At 44.7% G+C, this 23,556-nt stretch overlaps 1 protein-coding gene across 1 annotated transcript in view; it reads left to right on the top strand.

The window, feature by feature from the left end:
• Positions 1-23,556, top strand: part of INTS9 (integrator complex subunit 9) — an 80,533-nt gene that overhangs the window by 40,248 nt on the left and 16,729 nt on the right. The window contains exons 10-13 of the mRNA XM_019537211.1: positions 4,078-4,258; positions 7,024-7,084; positions 17,918-18,089; positions 22,983-23,107. Of these exons, the coding sequence (XP_019392756.1) occupies positions 4,078-4,258; positions 7,024-7,084; positions 17,918-18,089; positions 22,983-23,107 (539 nt within the window). The remainder of the gene's footprint in view (positions 1-4,077; positions 4,259-7,023; positions 7,085-17,917; positions 18,090-22,982; positions 23,108-23,556) is intronic.

Genomic DNA, 23,556 nt, shown 5'->3' on the forward strand with positions numbered 1-23,556 from the left:
CTTTAAGACAAGGCTAGACAATCGCCTTCCTGGGGTCGTTTGACCCCAGTACTATTTCCTGCCGTGGCAGGAGATTGGACTTGATGATCTGCTCAGGTCCCTTCCGACCCTACTAACTTTGAAACTATGAAATTGAACCCAACTTTTTATGGAGTTACTGAAGGAGACTAAATTTGAAATGCTGGGATTATAAAATGATATTAAATTTGTGTGGAGAGTGCATCCATCAATCAAAAAAGGACATTGGCTACAAAATTTGCCTTCAGACATGTATGTCCTCCACATGACCCTGGTGCATTTGCAAGCAGAATTGGGACTATTATACATATGGAGAACAAAAAACCTGTCAAAACTTTTCAAGTAATTATAAGAAACCCCCTGAATTTGTGTAGCTGGAGCTATCACTTAGCACCCCATCACCAAGAACTAGGGCACACTTGTGCCAGGCACTGCTTGGACAAGTAACCCTCGTTTAACTTCTGTCCGGATAGAAAGAACCAACAACACTTTTGCACATTGTCCTGATACTGAGCTGGCACCGCAGTGCTGTCCCTTTGCAGTGCCTTCCAGAGGAATCATAGAAAACGAGGGTTGAAGGGACCGCAGGAGGTCACATCTACTCCAACCCCTGCTCAAAGCAGGACAAGCCCCAACTACATCATCCCAGTCAAGGCTTTGTCTACCCAGATCTTCAAAAACTCCAAGGATGGAGATTCTCCCACCTCTCTTTGAAGCCTGGTCCAGTGCTTCACCGCCCTCCCGGTGAGAGAATTTCCTAATATCCAACCTCAACTTCCCTTGCTGCAACTTGAGCCCTTTGCTCCTTGTCCTGTCAAGCAAGGAGACCCCATCAGGGATCAAATCCTGGGCTTTTACCCAGTTCTACTTGGGGGTGGAATTCCACACTTCATCCTGTGTGCAGACAGTGGCAATTATAGCTGGGCTTGAATCTGCCCAGAGTTTTTCTTTCAGGTGTCTATGAGAGCAACTGATTGAAGCAATTGGGAAGCAACTTCTTCATGTCAAAGTTTCAGCTCATTCTTTCACCCAAAGGCACAAAGCACACAGGACCAAGACGTAACAAAGTCCTCCAAGCATATTCCCTTCCTTCTAGCCATAGGTTAGGCAGGTTGGACTTGCTCCTCGCATCTGATCTGCAAGGAACAGCCTGCAGTGCTTGCAGCACGTTCTCTCGGTCTGAGTCCTCCCAGCCTGTCGACTTTCTGACTGATACACTGGGAAGCTTCTCTAGTCACCGCCTCTGATGTCAGGCTTAGCCTTGGTCAGGGTAAAACAGTCTAGCATGGGTGGAGGCATGCTGGTGGAGCCATGCTAGTAGACTTTGGCAACTGATTGCAGTTCTTATTCTCTAGTCTCACATACACAGCTTCATAGTTTCTCTCATCTGCATCCTTGTTTTACCTTTCCTGCCTTATTCCTGAACAAATTCTTTGCAGCCTTCTTTGACAGAACAACTCTATGCATCTAGTCAGGAAATAAGAAAATTGAATGGGGAAACAGTAGTGCCTGCCGTTCATTAAAAAGAAATGCATTGGCCCGATTTTTGCAAGCACGCAGTCACTAGGTTTTCACTTGACAATAAAGCCTTTTTGTTTTATGAAGGTAATAAGCTAAAAGGCAACTGAACAAAATTAAGCAAGATGGGGAGAAACGTCATCAATAAAGATCTTAAACTTTGTGTGCAAAGCCAAGTGAGGCAGCCAGTGGGGCCTGCTTTGCTGCATTGGGAGATTATTCTTAATTCATTGCAATACTGAGTGCATCACCTCAAGCAGCCAGGTACAGCGTAGCAGAGGGGTTTTCTTGAAATAAACCTGGACTGCGCTGGGAGTAAGATGAGGACATTCCTGTCAACTGTAGTAAAAGGAAAGGCCATTTAAAATGTGTCGTCATTCAGTTGCTAGGCTTGTAGCTGTACAAAGATGGAAAATGAGGGCAGAGCGGCCCTCAGCAGATGTTATAACTGGAAGACATTCTTGCCACCACCTGTAAACTTGGAGCCATTATACTTTTTCCTTTTTCAAAACCATTAAAATACTTCTGCCAAACCCTCTACCTGATTTTAAACTTTTTTTCCCCAAGATGAGGATTCCTCCATCAAGTTAGAGGCTGTGTGTAAATCTGGGAGAATGGGAGACTTGTTCATCACCACTGACAGACAGGTCAAAAGAAGGTCTGGGAGCTGCTGTTGGCTGTCATCCCACAGTTCCTTATTATTTCATAGACTTTAGGGCTGGAAGAGACCTCGCAAGATCGAGTCCAGCCCCCCGCCCAAAGGGCAGGAAGTCAGCTGGGGTCATAGGATCCCAGCAACATAAGCATCCAGTTTGCTCTTGAAGGTGTTCAGTGTAGGTGCTGGAACCACCTCCGCTGGCAGACCGTTCCAGCCCTTGGGGGCTCGGACAGTAAAGAAATTCGTCCTTATGTCCAGCCTGAAACGGTCTTGCAGGAGTTTGTGACCGTTCCACCTCGTCATCCCTTGGGGCACTCTGGTGAACAAACGTTCCCCCAGATCCTGGTGGTCACCCCTGATAAACTTATAGGTGGCCATCAGATCCCCCCTGAGCCTGCGCTTTTCCAGGCTAAAGAGTCCTATGGCTCTCAGCCTGTCATCGTAAGATCTGTTTTCCTGACCTCTGATCATGCGCGTGGCTCTCCTCTGGACTCTCTCAAGCTTCTCCACATCCTTGTAGGTTATGAAGTACTTTGAAGGTCTGGGGGAATGATGCTCTGAAAGTGTGAAGTGTTCCTTTTTCCCCCCCCTTGAATGCTTCATTTTTACGATACGTTTTTCAGGTGACTGTGGAAGGACCAGTGACTCTGACCTCTTTGCTTCCTTTAATACTGTGCAATACAACTCTGATGCATACCGAAAAGGTCTGTCTGACCCACCATCTGTTGTAGAGAACAGTGTGAAGTAGATGCTAACTCCCATTGGGGTTTAAATACTGAAGAGCTTTTAAAAATTCCTGCTAGATGTGTATATCCCTCTTTTAAGCTCAACATCTGACCCTATAATCCTTCCCTGTCTGTTCAGATAAGGCAGAAGTATCCCAGATCCTTCTCCATCTGAGCTTGTCAACAAATTTAAGTCAAGGAAGTAATTATGGCAAGATTTAATATACACATTTTCAGGCTTTTTCACTGTTTTTTGTGTAATGGCTTAATGCATAATGTAACAAATGCTGCAGTGCAATTAACATCACTAGATGTGTTTTTTATCCCATGACCACAGAAGAAATTGTATCAAGGCAGCAGTTGTTCACTGAGACCGACAATGCATTTTTCTCTTGTTACAAGGTGCTACAGCAGTTTTGTAGTTTCATGCAGCCAAACATTATCAACATTGTGCTTGCGTATAGTGTCCTATTTTGGATCTGTTTCTCTTGTAGAGAGAAACTATTTTTATTTTCTCCTTTTTTTTCTCCCTACCCACAACTTCTACAGCTCACAGATGGTAGCAACTGTTTTGTTTTGGGTGTGCTGCTGGGACTCAGTCATATTAACAGCTTGAGAAAAAAAATCTATGTGCCTTTGGGAGCTGTCAGGTTTGAAACAACTGGATTTAGTAGCCCCAGGTTTAAAATGCTCCACCATTTATCTGAAGCAGCGCAGTTCAGTACAAAACAGTTTACTGTGCATGGTGAACTCAGCCAAAACCCAGGAACAGATGTCCTGCCCACTCGGTGTGGACACTAATAGAGATATTAGATTATTTACAGTATATGAGGAATGTACTGTCCTGTTTTCTCACTCAATATTTCTCCTCAAAGCAGCAGTGCCCTCTCCTGGACTCAAGCATGCATCAGCCCCATGGCTTACAAAGTTTTAGTTGTTCAAAGTGCAGAGGCCTGTGCTTCTGGAGGAGAAGGACCTGGCCTTTAATTCCACTTATGGCTGTGAAATCTTAAGGGGTTAGATAAGTCTGTCTCGTTTATGCAGACCCACGCCTACACTGTTATGTCTCATCCTGTGTACCAGGTATCAGACCCTGAGGGGTATTTAAGGATGGAAAGTAAAAGCTGCTAATTTTTTTTTTTCTTTCTCTTTCTCGAGCAATGACCGTGCGCAGTGGAGGGAACGTGTTGGTGCCCTGTTATCCCTCAGGAGTAATATATGACCTGCTGGAGTGCCTGTACCAGTATATCGATTCTGCAGGACTCTCCAACGTCCCCTTTTACTTCATCTCGCCTGTTGCCAACAGCTCCCTGGAGTTCTCCCAGATCTTTGCTGAGTGGTAGGTTTTATTTTACTGCGTAGCCTGGGTTCAACCATACAGATTGTAGTAAACATATACAGAGCAAGTGCTGATCGCTGCGATTCCCTCTACTTGAAATGTTCTCCGCCTGCGAGATAAGGAGGTGGGAGCACATCTTGTGAATCATGGGAGTACATGCGTCCAGGTCTTCTAGAATTAGAAAGGCATTGTTTCCCTTGGAACGTGCGTCAGATCTGTTTACAAACACAGGTAGATGCGTTCGCCACTCTCTGGCATCAGATTTGGTGAGTAAGTGAAGCACCATGCTGAGAGTGACTTTCAGATGCATCTTTCTTGCCTCTCTGTTAGTCTCATTCAGTGCCTCCAGGAACAGACAGCAGTCTAACAACGTGAGCAAACTAGGTTTGTTACTTTTCTAATTCAAGCGAGACATAAAATGAAGGGCCAGGTGTTGCCAGCCTTGGCCATTTCGGCAGGGGCCAAAGTAGATGGCCCAGTCTTGTTCTGGAATAAACACAACATTAATCTTTGCAGATTTTACAACTCACAGGGTCAGCAAACTGAGGGAAGCAATTAATACATCCAGGCAAACCAGCAGAGAGATCAGGTTAAACAGAGCAAAAGGCCTGGCAGGAAATGTCATGTACAAGAAGTTCTTGAGATAAATAACCCAAATGGTGTATATTCTAGTTTTAGCTTGAGCATGTTTGTTAGTAGCAGTGTTTGATGTAACCAAATGTATCAGGTGCAGCTGTGCTGTAACAGATATTTTTTTTATTAAGTTTCTTAGATAAATTGTAAAAACAAAAGCATCTTTGTCAGGAAATAAAATACGGTCAGGAGAAAACAGGGTGGTGGTTAGTGACATTCCAAATTGGTCAAGGAGAGAGAGAAAAACAAAAATCCTCCCTTCCAAAAATTTTATAACTTTCACAAGGACATAAATCTCATTGAAGTCTTCCAGGGCCATAGAAAAGCTGGTTCAATCAAGTTTCCAAAGTCTCGGTAAAACAAAGACAATTTAAATAAACTAGTCAAAGTGTGTTAGAGGGAGCCATGCATAAACATGGGTTGGGAACTGGAGGGAAAATCAGAGAACTCAGCCGGTCCAAAAAGACCTTCTTCTGTTCAGTGTGCCATTCCTCTCCTGCCCAAGTCTCCCCAGCCAGTATAGGTGAGGATCTGTATTGAATCGTTGGTTGATCTTGGGAACAGTAGTGTATGCTTGCCCTTTAGGCTCCTTTCATTAGCCATCCTACTGCTCAGTACAATTGTGAGGGAAGGAACACAGGCCACCGGTGATCATTACATAGGCATTAAGCCTAGCAAGATACTGGAGGTTGTAAAAACAAAAATAAACTAATCCCTTCATGGAGAGCTCCCAATGTGTGATGCAGAAAAATAAGGCTTAATGGGATACTGGGATTATAGTAGAGTTCATCAGGAGAGATATGGATAAGATGAGGCTTAGGATCTGGTGGAGAGAGATCCCACGATGCTTTCAGCAAGTCTTATGGTATCTAGCCTTTTTGCCCTGGCCAGTGTCAGTGTAGCTATTGAAACTCATGTTTGGCTGGCACTGTTTTGCATTAGTAAACTGCTGCTGTATTCTGTTTGAGGGGTGATTGCATTTCAGTAATGGATGAAGTGATTTCTGGATTCATGTGAGTTTTAGGATCTTTGGGACTAAGAGAAGATGTAAAATTGTGTGTGCGCTTGTGCACACACATATACATGCTAGTACAGTGAAATGGCAACACAGTACAGCATGCAAGTGAACTGTTATTTTGTCAGTCCCATCCATCTTGCAGAACTCAGACAGTTAATGGATATTGTAGATCTTACTCTGATCCTGTGTATACAATGTCTTATCTTCCAAAGTCAGCATGGACATTAGCTAATCCTTGGACACTCCTGTGAGTAACTGTTTTTACTTGAATGGAAACCGAGGCAGAGGTTGTGACTTAAACTGCAGAGGGACTTAGACCTGTAACTGGGATGAGAACTGAGGAACTCCTGGCTCATGATCCTACCACCAATCAGCTAGATGAAGCTTCCTGTTTTTGGCAGGGTAGAAACTTGACCTCAACCTATAAACCAAGACTGAGTCAAAATAATAAAGTTAAGGATGCATCAGAATTGCAGAATTTTTTTAGCAAAAGTCAGCCAATTAACTTTACAACAGACAGTTGTTCCGTTACCTAGAAATCGGAGACCTGCTCCCCTTTTCCATGTTAAAGTGAATCCACTGAAGTCAGTCACTAGCTTTCAATATCTGCATTATGAGGTGAACAACTGATAAATGACTGTGGTAGAGAGATAAAAAAGGCACTTTGATAACCTGACACCCCAGAGAACAAAATATGTTTCAATGAACCAAACTTGAATGAATGAAAGGATGAGATAGATGGGTAAAGAGTTGAATGGGTTTTCATGAGGCTTACTGAATTAGCAGAGCAGTAAATTAAAATATATTGAGTTGCTAAGGTAAAGAAGGTCCCATTGTGTATGAAGTGCATGCACGTGTGTTTTCATAAAGCATTTCTAGCCCTGCGCTGCCTCACACCTTCTTTAAAGTGGCCTCACAGGAATTGGTCGTAACACCCTCTGGGTGTGAGCTCTTTAATTGTTTAATTTGGAAACAACAATAAAAAGTGAGAGATGTTCCATGTCAGGCTGTGAAAATGAAAAGGCCCTATTGGAAAGTCTCACCGGTAGATGGCAGCAGACACTTCAGCATGTTCTGCCGACTCTAACCCTGCCTGTTTTCTTCCCTTTTATAGGCTGTGTCATAATAAGCAGACGAAAGTCTATCTCCCGGAGCCCCCCTTTCCCCATGCCGAGGTAAGCAACCTACCCTTCTGTCTCTGTGACTAATTCTTATGAGTCTGCGAAACAGTCTCTTGCAATCGATCACACAAGTCAGCTGTTTCTTGGCTTTAGTCATAAAAAATAGTTTGGGACGAGGAAGAAATTAGAATGTGCCATTAACCCGGTGATTGCTGCAATATTTTCTTTCACGTTACTACTTAATATCCACTCGCCATTTTATTTCTGCTTTCATGGGAAGGTGTCTGGCACAAGCACATACATTTCTTTGCTTTTATCAAGCTGTGCCTGCCATCATGCTTTTTGTCTACACTGCTGATTTCCAAGTGTGTAAAACTAAAACCTAGCAATTGGAGTCAGGTTTATGCCCCAGATCCCACCTTCTCTTCTGAAATGGGCTCCAAGGCTGTCCAGCCCTAAGAATTGAGGGATGAGACACCTGGAAACACAAGGTTAATATTCAAGGAGTCCACGTTGCGAAGACTTGAGTGTTATCGTCTGCTCCTATAAATGGAACGTCCTGAGATGGTGTATACTTGAAGCACATAGGAATAAGACTGCTGCCCCGTCTGGGATTCCTGCAGAAACGAGGTGTGCATCTCTAGAGGACTTCCTCACAAGCCAGATGTTAAATAAAATATGGTGCGGCAGGGCTGGAGTGATGTTATATCTGTGATGGTCCAAAAAAATATGCAAGAGGCAAGGAATGTAGGGAGCAATATCTTTTATTGAACCAGTTGTATGGTTGGCATAGACTTAGACAAGCTTTTGAATGATCTGAAGAAGAATGCACTGCATTCAAAAGGGTGTTAAGTTCATGCCAACCCTGCAGTTGGTCCAATCAAAAGCTAACACCTGCAAAAACCCTTGTCTCTCAAATATGGCCCAATTTCTACCTTCAGTGAGAGTTTTTTCACATGCCAGCTCCTTTTTATTCTGGTGGAGTTCAGCATATCTCCCCTTGTAGTAGATGAAAGGTAAAAGAGGTGCCAACGCATGAAGAATTTGGCTCTGTTTTCTTTCACAGGGTTTCAGTCCAGCTTCTGTCAGAAAATGAGCCTTTTGCACATACAGGCACTACAGATCGGCTTGTGAGATTTCACTAGCATTGTCAACATCTGTAGTGGGCAAAAATGTCTATAAGCTAGGGTTGGCAAGCTGGCCAATTGACTGGTCCAATATTATCAGTTGACTGGCAAATTGACTGGAGATTTTTTTATTTTTTTTATTTTTTACCAGTCATCATTTTATTAAAAAAAGCTACATTTTGTTGTAGTTTTCATGACAAAAGTATGATTTTTATTGTTTTTGACTCATTTGTCCTTTTTCTGTGTATTATTTGGACTTATTGGCAATTTTTTTTACAATTTTTGACCAATGTTTGATCCAGTCAAATACTCAACCTTAACATGATAAATGCATATGCAGAGTTGCCATCATACAAAGGCAGGCCTCATCCAGCCCCTCTGTCGCTGTCTGCAGTTATGAGGAGCTTTGAGGAGAGATTTAGTTGGTGCTGTTTGGCAACGTAACTTGCCTGCTATGTATATCGCCTCTCTGGTGCTTCCAGTTCCCAGCTACCACTGAAGACGATAGGATTAGGGTCTAGCTTTCTGATCGTCACTCCTTCCAGGTGCTGGTATATGTTTTAGACAGGGTGTGCAGTGAATTGGGAATGGTCTGGCATCAGGGATAATGGAGCCTGCATGGCCAGCATCCACACCTTGTGCTTAAAAATTTACCCAGGGAAATCAAGTTGCAAAGCCTAATCTCTTAAGAACAAGATGCTCTAGCCATGCAGCTAGCACTGCTGCTTAATTTATCCTAAATCTCTGTTCTCCGCTGTAGGCTTGTTGGCCCCTGGTTTCTAGCTGAAGTGCCTTCTGTTTTTCTGCCCCCTGCTATTCTACATCCTCCCAAAAGCTTTAAGGCTTCCCAACGCCCATTCCAGCACACACATGAAACCGCTGGGTCAAAGTGAAGACCTTCAGAAAAAAAGCATGCAGCTATCAAAGAGTGGCTTAATTAAGCAGTCTAGCAGGATGGGCCTGTGTGTTTGTACTGCGATAACAGTATCCTCTGATTGCAAGGATGTCTTTTAATTCTCCAGTGCTCTTTTCATAACCGGATCCCTCCGAATTGTTTCACTGCCTCTAAGAACATTTTTAGCTGTTGCATGTGTAGATCAAGTTAATGACTTTGGTTTCTGAGAATCAGGAGCTACAGTTGAGATATTTTGAATATTGGGCTGACAGATTAATCTGTCCTCAGCAAGAAAGCTGCTTCTGGTCTAGGATATTTTAGAAGCTACACGAGCTGAAGAGCTGACCTGAGAATTATGTGCCTGCAGCTTAAACTGTGTCAGTTATACTAGTTTTGAACATACAATAATTCTCCTTTCTCCCTTCACAAAGGAAGCAATAAATCACCCTGGAGACAGTGTTGAGGCTATGTTACAGCTAAAGCAGCCTGTCTCTTCCAGGAATTACTATAACCGACTCCAAACTGTCATGTTAACACAGCAGCCTGTAACTCTTATGGTGCCAGCTCATAAAATCCCGCGGTAACTTGTTTGAGCATTGTATGACTATGGGAGTGGGAAGGATGTGTCCCTAAGGAGGAATACCTCTCTTGTGTCCTGATGTCTTGGAAAGATTCATAACATCGGACCTTGGTTCGAACTCCTTATGATGAAATGAAATGTAGAGAAGTTGTTTGAAGCAGGTAAGAGAGGTTTACAGAGGCCAAAAAGTGTAAGAACTACCATGGATTCCATGGAGGAGTCCTCTAGTGTTTCTGTTTGCAACACTTGTATAAGTGCTGGGGACAAAGAACTGTGTCCTGCGCTGCCCGCTTCAATTCCCCTTCCTCCCCAGCGATGACCCAGTGGGTGTCTTCCTTGCTGATTCCTGCCACTTAACCACTTTGCAGATATAGGCTTCAGAGCAGTACCGGCAGCTCCAGCACTTGCTAACAGTCTTTTGAAAACTTGGCCCATAATAAAAATAACAGGCAAATGAATAATGGTCCTGTTTGTTCCAGGTAAAGCTGCTGGTATAGTTGTAAATCACAAGTGAGGCGCGCTTCAGGAGAACACAAATCAGATAGAGAGATTAGGGAAAAATACCAATCAAACCTACCACCCCCAAAGCACTGAATGGTCCACGTCGCGGTGGCAGTGCTCACCCCTGGGCTCTCTGTTTCTTGTTGCCACCCTGCAAGCGTGATTCACACTTTCCTTGGGCTGCAGCTCAGCTTTTGTTGTCACAGTCCCACAGCTGGAATTGGTTTAGTGTTACTGGGCCGTGTCGGGGCCGGGCATGCAGAGAGCATGCTGTTCCTGTGTTTCCCCTTTAGGAAGCATAGAAATGAGACTGAAAAGTGTAAACGGGGGGTGGGAAAACTTCTTCCATTTGACTGCGTGTATGTACGTCTGCCTCTAGGGAACTGTTCTGCCCCCTTCCCAGCACAGTCTGCATGGTATGCATCTTTGTAGCATCCCTGCAAGGTAGGGGAAGTGCTTTAATTCCCATTTTACCGGAAGGGAATTAAGACCTGGAGGCATGGGCCAGGTCTGTACTGCAAATAGCTGTGCCATTAAAAGTGTCAGTCAAATGGGTGATCCCAGCAGCTGTCAGGCTAAACCCCTTTTGCTTGTAGCTAGAGCAGGGAGGAGGCCTGGAGCAATCTAAGCCGGCCGTAGGGCCTCTTTGCTTGTATAAGCTGCACCTGTGCTAGAAGTACTGCAAGCTGCCCTTTCTTCTGTCCCACATCAGGCCAACTTGAAAGGGTAGGTGGTCATAGGTGTCCAGATGTGACACCAGCTGTATTGCTCCATTGTATGCCATTGGCCACAGAAACTGGTATGCCTCAAACACACCAGCCTGATGGGCCACTGGGCTCAGGAGGACTTTTTAAGTTGTTGTAACATGCTCATGGAGATGAGCTGATGATGGAAGAAGACCTCAGCTGCTTGCTTCCATGTTGGGCAAGTCAGAGGAAGTCACTGCTCAGATACATATGTCTGCCATTAGATGAGCCCCTCCATGTACCCGGCACTGTGCGTAGGAGAAGGGCCATATGCCGAGAACAAGCTGTTCTCATCCACCTAAAGAGGAGAATTAAAAAGATTGGGCTTCCTCATTACCTCAACGTGTCCAAGGTTGTGGTAGCATCTCCTTCCCAGGAGGCTTTCAAAAGAGGCTGGATGAGCGCCGGCCGGGATGGTTCAGGAGTGGCGATCCTGTCTGCTGTCAGATGCCCCTGAGGATTGTTGGGCCATTGGTGGCTTTAGCTAAGTGTAAGAGCTATTTCCTTCCTTGTATCAAATCTGTAGCCTTTGCATTTCATCCCATTACGACTGTTGTGAGATGAAAGGTAGGAGTTCTTGGCTTGTCTTCTCTCCCACTATGTTTTTACCTCTAAAACCTCCCTTGTTTCCTCCTCCTCTCTAGGCTAAGCCACTCCAATCTTTTCAGTCTCTTTATCTGGAATTCTTTCCAGGCCCCAAATTCTTGTATGAACCCTCTATTTCTGCTGAATCCTTTGAGATGGCATAACCAGCAATGGATGTCAGAGCACCTAAAGCCCTTCTGCTCCCTCCTCATTGTCCCCTTTCTCTGTTCTCAGAGTTTTATCATAGACATAGACATTAGGGCTGGAAGGGACCTTGGGAGATCATCTCTCCTCCCATTTTATCTATGCGTGAAATTAGTTTTTCTTAGAGGTGATTTCTTTTCTAATACAGCACTGCCACATTATAACGAACTGTGCTTATAACAAACCTCTGCTTTTAGCAGTCTCAACTGCAGGAACCTTCTTGTTTCATTATTACAGTACAACAAATTGACAAACCCTGTTACAGCAAACACCCTTTTTTAATGAAGTTTTCTCCCAGTCCCACAGAGGTTCACTATAATGAGGTTGTGCTTATACAACCAATCCAATTGTATAGAGACTCCTACTTTTCCAGTGCTGCAGGCAGGCAAGAAACATAGGTGATTTTTTTTTTCAGCTGCACAGAGAAATTTGGATACCAGTTCCTATTAAAATGAAATGGGGAGCAGGAGGGAGTTGTCCAGAGGCCTTCAAGAGCTTTAGACATCTCTGCTGTAATCTTTCACTTAGAGCAGGAGCCGATTGCTTGAATAAGAATAAGAATTACATCTCAGCTGCAAGGAAGTAACATCTGCCAGTAGGACTGCAGTGAAAGCACTGATAGTAGCTTCTCAGAAAAAAGAGATGAGTGAGAGCACTTGGTATGATGGGAGAACAGTAAAAAAGAGTAGCTAACCCATATCGGGCCAGTTTGGTCCTGTACTTTTGCAGCAGTTCCAGTTTACGTTTCCCAAGTCAGTAACTTTTGTGACTGGAAGGACGAAGAACTTCAAGTGAATCAACACTAGAAGTTTCTATCCCATTAGAAACAAGATTTGTGGGGTTTGAAGGCAAGGGTGACTTGTACCTTATAGACTAACTAAATCGGAGATGCCTAAGCTTTCATAAGCAACAGCTTACTGCCACAGATGCAATGAAGGGACTGATTTGATAAGTCTTCAAATACCAGAAAGGCAGTTATAGAGAGGAAGGAGATGGGTTTTTGTCTGTGGCCTTTGGGCCAAGATGAGGAGCAGTGGCCTCAGACTCCAGCACAGGAAATTTTAAGTTGGCGATTGGAAGGAACTTTCTGACTAAGGGTGGACAAGCACTGGAGCAGCCTGCCTAGAGAAGTTGTGGACTCTCCATCCTGGGAAGTTTTGAAGAGGAGGTTAGGAGGATGGTTGCGTGGGGTGGTTGAGTCAGGGATGGCCCTGCCTTGAGCAGGAGGCTGGACTAGATGACCTTGCGAAGTCCCTTCCAGCCCTGCTTTTCTGTAATCCCTAAGATTTAACAAACTTTTTGCACATTTAAATTCCACTTCTCTTTATTAGGCTTCTATCTCCCCAGAATACCATTATTACTCACTTTTTTTTTTTTTTTAAATAAAGTGACTTGGATTAAGGTTCCTAACTTCCGAGTTGAAAGTGAATGGGATTTCATCTCCCTCATCTTCTAAATCAGAGATGCCAAACCCAAGTGGCTTAGAGGGCCACTTTCTCTGCTTTTCAGGTACCCACAGGCTGCAGGTAGAGCCAGGGCAGAAGTCTATAGGCCAGGTGACCCAGCTCCATGAGCAGGATCCAGCCCACAGGCTGGATGTTGAGCATCCCTGTTTTAAATTATGCCCCATGCCAGTGCCTATGCAAAGGTGGCTACTTTCTTATCTTACTGAAATGAGTTTCTCTGCCCAAATCTGAGGAAGCAGTAGCAGCTGACTGTTCTTAAATCTTTGGCTGTAGACAGACGTTACGTTTGTTGCACTACAAGTGTTTGGGGGTTTTTTTGTCATCCTGCAAAAGGCAGGGACAGACGTGCACACCCCTTGTCGTGCTGTGGACATGGAAGAAGTGCTGCAGAAATGTTCACAGATGAAATATGATCTTCTCTGCGAGGCTATGTGTTGTAGCGCCACATAATGTGCATAATGCGTGATAGTGCCGCATGGGGTTTCTACCAGCTTCTAGCCGTACCCCACTGTCCATATGTCCCACCCAAGAGGGGAGGGATGGGGAGTGGGGGGCAGTTAATCAGTGCTGTCGGGAGCAGCAGCATTGACTGCCTTCCTGCCCGTGGAGCTGGGGGGAGGCATCGAGGTGTCAGAGCCTGCTGCTGCCTTGGTCTCTGGGAAGAAGCAGCTGTGCTCCCCGTTGCAGGCAGAGCGTGGACGGCTGCAGCAGTTGTAGCTGCCACAAATTACTGTCTATTCACAGCCTTTGTTGCCAGGGTCTCAACAAAGAAGCTGAGGATAGACTGCCCACAAGACTGAACCACAAGATGTGGTCCTTGTAGATGACTGATTGAAGCACTGCCAAAGTGGGACTGAGAAACATCCATACCTTGCACCCTACTGCTCTGTCTCTCCATAGCGGACCCCATCTCTAAGGCTTGTCCATCCAGAACCTTTCCCCATGTCCCTGCACACAGTCACTTGAAATCCATTAGTATTTACAGGGTGATTTTTTTTGTTGGAGAAAGGAGGAATGTTGGAATTATCTCCCCAGCTTGAAGAGGCAGTTGGCAGCACCCAGAAGAAATAGCCAGGAAATATCTGATTTTTCTGATTGAAAATAACAGAAGCGTGAGTAATGTTGATTTCGTGGTCGGAAACCCGAGCATTTTTCTTCTTGATTTTGTTTCTTTCCTTCATATACCATCTCCTACATGCCATACTCAAAGCAATAAATAGCAGGAGTTAAGTGACAAAGTATTCTCTTCTACAGCAAAAGGCCTTTGTTGCTGGTGGCCTGTGCAGGGAGCGAGGGAGGCGAAGTGATGTATGCATTTCCATCGATAGAAAAGACGCATCTATCTAGAATTTTTGGCTACAGATGCACACAGTATAAATAGCAATACGTCTTGGCTGTGCTGAACAAAGAGTACACAAAGGCTACATAGATTTATCCACTTTATAGCAGCAGTTACTGACCCTATAAATCACACCTCCTGCTTTAGAGGGAAATTTAGCCACTTGGGATTAAAAAAAACACAACTCTCCACCATTGACGTTCAGCGTGCTTTACCGTCTCGGGTCTCTCTCAAGTTTTTTTCAGTCGATTAAAGACTCTTTCTATAGAAAGACATCTCAAATGCTTCCTGCTTCCAGAAACTAAAGCTTCCTGGCCTGACTCTTTGGAAATACTTTTGACCCTAAGTTGGCACAGACCATGGTTCGGTAACCTTATTTATCCGCAACACTCTCTAATGTACGTGTCTAGCCCCTTTTCTCTTTGGAACTCAAAGATCTGTACAGATCATCATCCCAAACTCAATCCCGCAATAACCAGGTGAGATGGTATTAGCTGAGCCCATTTCGTAGATCCAACTCTTGAGGGGAGGGGGGAGCTTACCAAATTACGAGGTGTTTCAGAAGTGACAATAGAAGGTGTCTAAACTTGTTTCTGTGCCCTTTCAGCTGGATCATGTCATGTTGTGCTGTCATCAAACTCCCTAATTGGGGCAGGAGGCTTTGTGTCAGTGTTTGGTTGAGATTGCCAAGAAAGAAACAACGCATTATATTGTAGTAAAGAGGGAAGGGGAGGCTGGGAAGGAGGTTAAACCCACAGTGACCCTGATGGTCCAACCTGGCGATAGGGGACGGGGTACTGTTGGTGTCAAAGATCTTGTGTCTATCTTTAAAATAGAAAAGTAGGATTTTTTTTGAGGCTGCCATGAAATAGAATATGTATCGGTTTTTGATTATCTCCTTCGCTTAACACAATCGCCTCCCTTCTTTGCAAAAGTGTGTGTGCTGTACATGTATATGTATTGGAGTAGGAGATGGTGAATTGATGAATGGGTAGATTGCATTAGGGTCTCTGGGGGGTAAAAAACCATGTTACAAAATTGCCCGGCACTGAAATGTCAGGCATGGCTGTTTCCTGGAGACCAGCAAAACCCTGTCCTGGCCCATCACAAATCCAATTTGGCTTTTGCAGCAGAAATTCCACAGCTGGCCCCATTGAAACAGGTTTTGCAACCTCAGGTTTAGGTTTATGATAAGTCTCAGAGAACGCCAGGACTGCCGGGAGTGCTTCCCTTCTGGTTCTTCCAGATTTCAGTAATTTATGGGCTAAAACTTGTTTTGCCCATTGCCTGCTAAGCTGTTGTGCAGGAGGTAGCTCTTACTACTAGAGCAATGTTTAGATTCTAAAAATTGTACTCCAGATGCTTTAATCAGAAATCTTTACCAGCCTTAATTATAGGAGTGTTTGCAAGACTGAGTGCATATTATCTGCCACAGCAGTTATTGGATGTATATTTAAATTCCCCTTCTGGAAACTGAACTGGAATTTGATATTACAGGCAAGTCGGAGGGGGGAGGGTGCTTCAGCCTGTCATACTGCAAGGGAATGGAGAAATCTGCAGGTCCTTTCTCCCTACGATGCATCATTTCTGTATGTGCTGAGGACACGAGTGGCACATCTGACAGGCTGCGTCTGCATTCAGTCTCCGTCACCCCTAAAGGCGCCAGTGTCGGTCCAGCTTTGCCAGCTCTCCGTTCCCGTGCGGCAGTGCAGGTTTGAACTGGATGTGTAGGCAAAACAAATGGAGGACAAAATCATGCATGAAAACCCTCTTCGAGGAAGCTGAAAGAGAGCGAGGGGGAGGAGAAGTGGAAGAGAAGAAAATGAGTGTTTGCACAGAGCACAGCCAGACTGCTATCATTTCAGTGAATAAAAGCTGGAATCGCAGGCACTTTTGTACATTGCCTTTGCCAGCGCCAACGCATTTCATTGACTGGTGACATCTAGAGATTTAGCCTGACAAATCACAGGGTTTATTGCCGCTGAACTTGATCAACAATCAGCCGCTGTCCTTGTGTCGTGGTGCTAAGAAGCTTTAAAACTTGCTCAGATCCCACATGCCCAGTTAACGCTGGTTCGAAAGCACCAGCTTTCTCATTCCTTCTGTAATAAGCTTTGCATAACACAGCAAAAGGCAGCTGATAAACGAGGCTCTGGAAAGATGAGGGATGGCATCAGGAGGTACTTATCACATGTTACAATAGGGAACAATATCAAGAGGGGAGGTCTCAGGCTATGAAGCATAGTGGGTTAGCTGGTGTGTGCGCTGCCGTCGGCAAACAAGTGGGACTGGGCAGGGTTTCCATAGACTAGCGCAGATATCTTTGGCAGCCTGTTACTGAAGCCTCCGTTGCAAAATCCTACAGTCCTGAGCAGTATTGCTATGCTTGGCAGCAGATGTCACTAGATAGTTGTGTGTTTAAAAAGGAAAAGAAGAGCCCCCATTCCTTTAGGTAGGGAAAAGTGCTTTCCTTTCCCTAGACCTTATTTAAATTTCTGAAATGGTCTACCGTTATGAAAAACCCTGCCGGGAAGTCATTTTCTCAGTTCACCAGGTGCTGATGCTTGTACAGTCTGTGATGGGGGCAGATAAGTGCTACGGGGACCTAGCAGTAGGATCTCCCAAGTGGTGAGACTTCACTATGCAACCGAACGTTGTTTAATAAAATCACCTTCCCACTCTTTTTGGGGACAGGCAGGTTGTATTTTTTTTCAAGGGGGGAAATGGAGGCTGGAGACATGAAGCAAAGCCCTGCATTTGAGTGCTTTTGTGAGCTTATCCCATCTTTCTAAGGAGATCTGCTTCCACCGTCTGTTTAGTCAGACTGTCTGACTTCAGTCCTTTTTAGTGCATTTTCTTTCTGTTAGCCTAGCAGAGGCCAGCCTGGTTAAGAGAGGGCATGCCAGCGTCCATTCCCCTCCTGTGGCTCAATGGCATTTGACTAAAACCTAATAGAGAGAATGCAGTTGCATGGGGGTCCCTGCGGGCAGGATTTCTCAGCGTTGCAAAGACTCCACTTTCACTTGGGTAGCACAGAGTAGGTTTGTAGAGATCACGAATGGAAACCCCATCTTTGTACCTGCTAGGTGAGCATGCTTTTACTCTGGAAATCACCGAGTAGCACTAAATCCAGCCCCTTTGCAGAGGTTACTGCACTGTCAGCATCTTGTGTCTGGCCACAAAGACAGAACCAGAGCACTGACGTTTCAGGCTGTCAGCCCTGTGCTCGGCTGTCCTGGCCAGACATCCTCCTGCTAGCATCTGTGGCAGCACTGACTAAATCAGGCCAGGAAAGACATAGAGCTCAGCTCTGTAACATATTTAAAACACATCTATCCATGGCTAGCATGTGTGCGTGAGTAGATATAGTCTTATTTAAGTGACCATTTTGTGCAATGTGTGAGAGGTTGGTGATCTCTCTCTCTCTCTCTCTCTCTCTCTCAGCTCATTCAGACAAACAAACTGAAGCACTATCCCAGCATCCATGGAGACTTCAGCAATGATTTCAAACAGCCGTGTGTTGTATTTACTGGACACCCCTCTCTCCGGTTCGGGGACGTGGTGCACTTTATGGAGCTGTGGGGAAAATCTAGTCTGAACACCATTATATTTACAGGTAAGCAAAATGCCCTTTCCAGGGCAGACCTGGCGAGATGTCAGTCACTCTTGTAGGGCCAAAATGTCGGGGCTTTAGTCATTGGTTCCCCAGGCAAAACTTTCAGTGACCTCACCAGGAGCTCGTCCAAATGAGGATCCCAGAATGACTCTAGTGACCAATTGATTTTTCCTGCATTTCATTCCTTTTAGCCTTTCAGGGTCGATTGTTGCCATGCAGAGTCATTCCTTGCCTTTTTAGAAGCAAGATCTTTGTATGCTCAGCAGTAAAACCCCTGCAGGGAAATTAGCTCTTGAAAGAAATGCAGTTGGCTCAGACTGAACCCAGGCGTGACCAAAGCATCGCTAGTCAGAAGGAGAAAATACTTTGCTTCCATCTTCTCTTGAAGGAGGTTGGCCCCCAATCATGAAAATAGAGCAACGCATCAGGTTCTTGTTTAACTCTTGGGTAAACTTGGGTGACCAGATAGCGACAACTGCCAGAGTGCAAGATTATTAAGAAACTTCACATCTGCCGGTCATAGAGACCCATGCACTTCCAGATTATTACTCTTTCTCACTGTATCTGCAGCTGAATGCAGAGGCAGAAGAAGGAAACTACCTGCCAACTCAGGCTGTTGTGAGCACATCAGGCTCCTTTCACAGACTCTAAGGCCACTATTGAAAGCCTGGCCCCTAATTTTCAGAGCATGTAATGGATCAAGCTCCAGCTACATCAAGGAATGAATGTGGCCTCTGAATCACCAGGACATTTGCATTCCTCTGGGATATGCACATTGCCAAAGGTTATGATAGCTGGATGCAAAGCTTTCTTCGTTGAGGAATCCCAGTGGACGCCAGGTGGATCTTCAAAACATACTGCAAAGCCCCCAAGAGAGTGTTTCTACCAAAGGGTCTCCTTCTGCAAAATCTCCTTTTTTTTTTTTTTTTTTTTCTTTTTTTATTCACCCCCTTCCAAAAAGAACAAAACAAAAAACCAGCCCCAGGCTGAGGTTTAATCCCATAAAGAGAAAAGTGCCCAAGACTCCATAAAGCTTTTGAGGGGTTTGGCTGCTACTGATTTTGTGGAAGTTGCTCTGATATCAGGGACAGAGAGAAAACTTGTAAGACACATAACGAGGCACAATGAGGAGTGAAGGAGCTAGAAATGGGACGACCAGCAGGTAGATGAGCCAAGGTGAGAGAGAGCCCCACTCTTAAAGCCTTTGCAAAGGTGAAATGCAGTCCTATGGTTAAAGTGGTGCTGCATTTTATCCTTACTGAAAGCTGGAGAAGGGTTCCTTGCAACAGATGAGACTGGGGACAGACTGGCTCTGATTGATTTTTACCACAGTTTTTTCGATGACTAGATTAAATGTCTTTGGAAATACTGAACGTTATCCCAATTTGGGGATTAATTTAGAGCCCGTGTTAATCCAAACTGACTCCACCCAAGAAACTCAGTGGAGTTACTCAAGCCATGCAGTGCTACCCTGTGTGAACCGGGGTAACCAAACCTGGCCCGAGACGGGGTTGTGTTCTGAACCCTCTCCAACATGGAGCAGTGACTCTTTAACCCTGTATTAAGTGGAGCCCTTTTGTGAAGTGCAGAAAGGCAGTAGGTTTTTCTTACGGCAATGCTTTAGCACATCACTCGGGCACCTTCAGGATACATGCAATGCTTGTGCACCAGGCTCTTAATCCATTGAGCTCCGCTCCTAATTTTATCCCTCACTTGAAACCCTTGCTCTCACATACCCAGAGTGTTTGAGCTGGCTCAGTAACGGAAAGCAATTCCTGAAACCTGGCTAGGGCTCGTGTTTTCAATTTGTTTGCTTGCTTTTGTGCGCTCTTTGGGGACGGGCACTCAGCAGTATGTTTTGAGCTTACATTATGGCTGTTCTCCACTGCCAACAAAGGCTCCCTTCTGTCTGCAGAGATTCAGAGCAAAGTACTGTGGGTCACGCTCTGCTCTCATTAAACCCCAGTGTAAGCCTGGAGTGACGACTCTGGCTTTTATTTATACTGGTATAACAGCTCAGACTCTAATGTGCCTTATCTAAGGTAAAATCCCCTGTAACGGTGAGAGGCATTGGTTCAAAGGCAGAATGGGAGCAGTCAGATATGTAGGACTGCAACCCAGCTTTGTTCTGGAAGACTCTTTGGTTTCAGACTTTATGGTCCTCATGCTACAATTAATGCAAGAGTATTAATAATGACTATCTTGTTAAGTCTGTAGCTAAGCTATGGACAGTACACTTTTAAAAGGGATGGGGGAGTTGCTGTTTAGGAGTGCGCATCGAGTGCTCTGATATATCCTGAATGCTCCTGTAGCAATAAAAGTTAGCTAAATCACTGTACCTGTAACCCTGAATGAAACCAAATTAAAGTTGCATTGATTTGGTTAACAGTTGTGTTGCTGCAAGAGCAGGCAGGCCTAACAGCTGCATGATAACAGCTTATCCTTACAGATACAGTCATAACATCTGTCTGTACCCTCAAAGCAGAGGTATCAAACTCATCTGGCCCTGTGGATATGGTGAGTGGTGCAGGACCAATCCGTGGGCTGGATGAATGGCTTATGGCTGGCCCCACAGGCTGGATGGGGCCCACAAAACCACCCCTCCATGCAGCATCCAGCACTCCCAGTGCTTGCTTTAGGACATGCAGTGCCCCAGCCGGTCTGGGTCCGTACCACATGCAGCACTTGTTCTGGCCAGTGCAGGACCACAGTGGCTTGCCCAGGAGTGGCTGCGAGGGGCCCTGCATGCAGCGCATACTCCAAAGCAGCTCGAGAGGGCTCCATGTGCAGCACTCATCCCAAGCCCTGTACATGGGGCTGAGCCACGGTGCACTGCATGCTGGGTGTGCGTCCATTCGGGGCAGCACCAGGGACTCGATAGTGGGTCTCCACGGGCCCTCTTCTTGACACCCCGCCTTAAATACTCAAACCTGGGACAGAAAGCCAAGGATTAGACAGCACACCCTAAAACAGCAGCTATGGCTGATGGCCACAACTTGAAAAGTGAGCAATCCTCGGCACTGAACTATCCTCAGTGGGCCCAGGAGAGGCTGCGTTGCATCTGCAAGGGTTTCTTACAGTCAGTTTAACTTGGGTTGTGGTGTCTTTGCTGTGGAGCAACACCTGTTTTCCAGACAGGTTTTAATAGAGTCCTAGAGTTTGGGGCTAAAAGGAACCAATGGATCATCTAGTCACTCCTCTTGTTCATCACTACATGTTTCTGTTGTTCTGCCTAATAACATGGGTTGGATTAAAGCATTTTGGTGCTTTTACCGTGTCTAAAAAGCTAGACCTACACTTGCATACTTCACAGTTCCCCCCCTTTTCCAAGTTGGCTTAAATAATAGTAATAGTGGTTCAAAGAGCTCCTCAGCTACTTCCTCTTGGACTGTTGGATGGAAGTTGTCTGGGTCTGTTGACTTGAGCGCTGCTCCACACCGCCTTTATTACAAATGGGGAGACATTCTGTTCCCGCCGCAACATCCCATGGGATAGACAGTTCCTCCAGCTTTGTGCAAAATACAGAAAAGAAGCATCTGTTGCTATGTCCTCTCTGCATCACTATTTACAATGTGACCATCTGCCTCTAACAAAGGATGTGCACCTGACCTGGAGATTTTGTTGCTTGTGCTAATGTTTGAAAAGGCCCTTCATACTTAACCCTATTGCCCGCTGATAGTGTATTTTAGTAGCTGCCCTATCAGGAACTGACATTTTAAAACTTGTAGCTTATATTCATTAGCCTCAACTTCCCTTTTTCCCATTCTTTTTTTGCACTGAGTTTGTGTTTGTTCATGTTATTGCCAGTTCCACATCTGCTTTTAGCCAGCATGGCTTTTTGCCCAGCATAACTTCTTTCATGCTTGTGGATTCATGGATTTTTGTGTCCCCTATAGAACATCCTTGAACAATTACCAGTTTTCTTAATACTTCCCACTTGAAATTTCATGTTCCCAATCAGTTGTGCTGACAACTACTTTGTACTTCAGCAAATTGGCCCTTTTTACATTTCAGATGTACGTATCATTCGTTGATGCTATATTCTGTTCTTACAAAGTAAGTGTAACTGGATCATAATTGCTGGTACGTAGCCAACCGCAAATTTTTATGCTGGCAATAAACTCTTCTTTGTCAGGCAAAGGGAAGTAAAATCTTGTTAAATGATATTGAGGGCTGGGCCTTCTGTATTAAGAAGCCTATTTTTATAGAAGATTTTGTTACTGACTGCATGGTACATCCATTGTGCATTGTCCCTGCTTACCTGAGCTAGAATTAGCCTGGCACAATGGATATAAAAAGGTCAGTACACCTTTGCCCTGAGCTGTCCGGGTCTCTCTCAAATCTCTAGGGTTGCAGTGAAATATTTGGTGACTACTTCCTTATCCTTCAATGTGTCCCACACTTATCACACAGACTAAGAAAAACAGAATAATTGTGAAGGGAAATGGGAGAGTGGAAATGCCGAGGATGACATTTATACAAAGCTGTCTTGAAATATGGAACAATTGTGCTGTGTTTTATGTCGGGCTGTAAAACTAGGCCATTTGGGTTGGTTTGTGACACTTAAAAATTGCAAAACTTGGGTGGCTGGATTTCTTTTTTTAATAGAGGATCTGATAGAATAAGAGGTGTCAGTTTTGCCTTGACTGGATTTGTTGTAGAAAAATCAGGCAATAATGGTTTCAATTGATTAAGATAAGACTAATTGTGGGCATAATTTTCATCAAATTAATGGGAAATAACTGCATAGGGAGGGAAAGAGATCCATAACTGAATTACCTTTCCAAACAACAGTTTGTTCTAACATCGGGTATGATAATGGGGAAAAGAATTGAGCAGTCTTTGTTCTTAAAAGACATCTAATAGCTTCATCATTTTTTCCCCTCTTTTCAGAGCCTGACTTCTCTTATCTGGATGCACTGGCTCCTTATCAGCCTCTGGCTATGAAATGTGTTTACTGCCCCATTGACACAAGACTGAATTTTATTCAGGTGTCCAAATTACTCAAAGAAGTCCAGGTAATGAAATCTCTATTGCTTTCTCTTCTGTTTCACCACACACACTGAATAGATACTTTCACTGGGTGTGACCTTTATATTAAAGCAAATGGCAAAGCCACACAACACAAGGAATCTGGTTTCCTAAAGAGAGCTTAAGTATGCGTGTGTCTCCTCCTTTAACATCCTGCACTGAAACTAGTGCAAAATGGTGCCAGTCCCTGCAGCTAAAGTATGTTAGACATGTAGAGCTCAGTGTATGGAGTAAGTCCATAGGTTTAATATTGCACATTTCTATCCATCTCTTAAGAGCTTATACAGACAGTCATTTTCCCCCCTGTTTTTTTTCCTGTTTGTTTAAATATGCTTGGAGGTAGGTGATACATAGATAAGGCCTCAAGGTGCAAGGGGTTGATGCCCTCCGCATCAGTACTGTCACTAACTGCAGCCAATTCCTCCCACACCTAGCT

This window comes from Crocodylus porosus, unplaced genomic scaffold (genome assembly GCF_001723895.1).
Source record: "Crocodylus porosus isolate Cpor-Errol unplaced genomic scaffold, CroPor_comp1, whole genome shotgun sequence".
Lineage (NCBI taxonomy): Eukaryota > Metazoa > Chordata > Crocodylia > Crocodylidae > Crocodylus > Crocodylus porosus.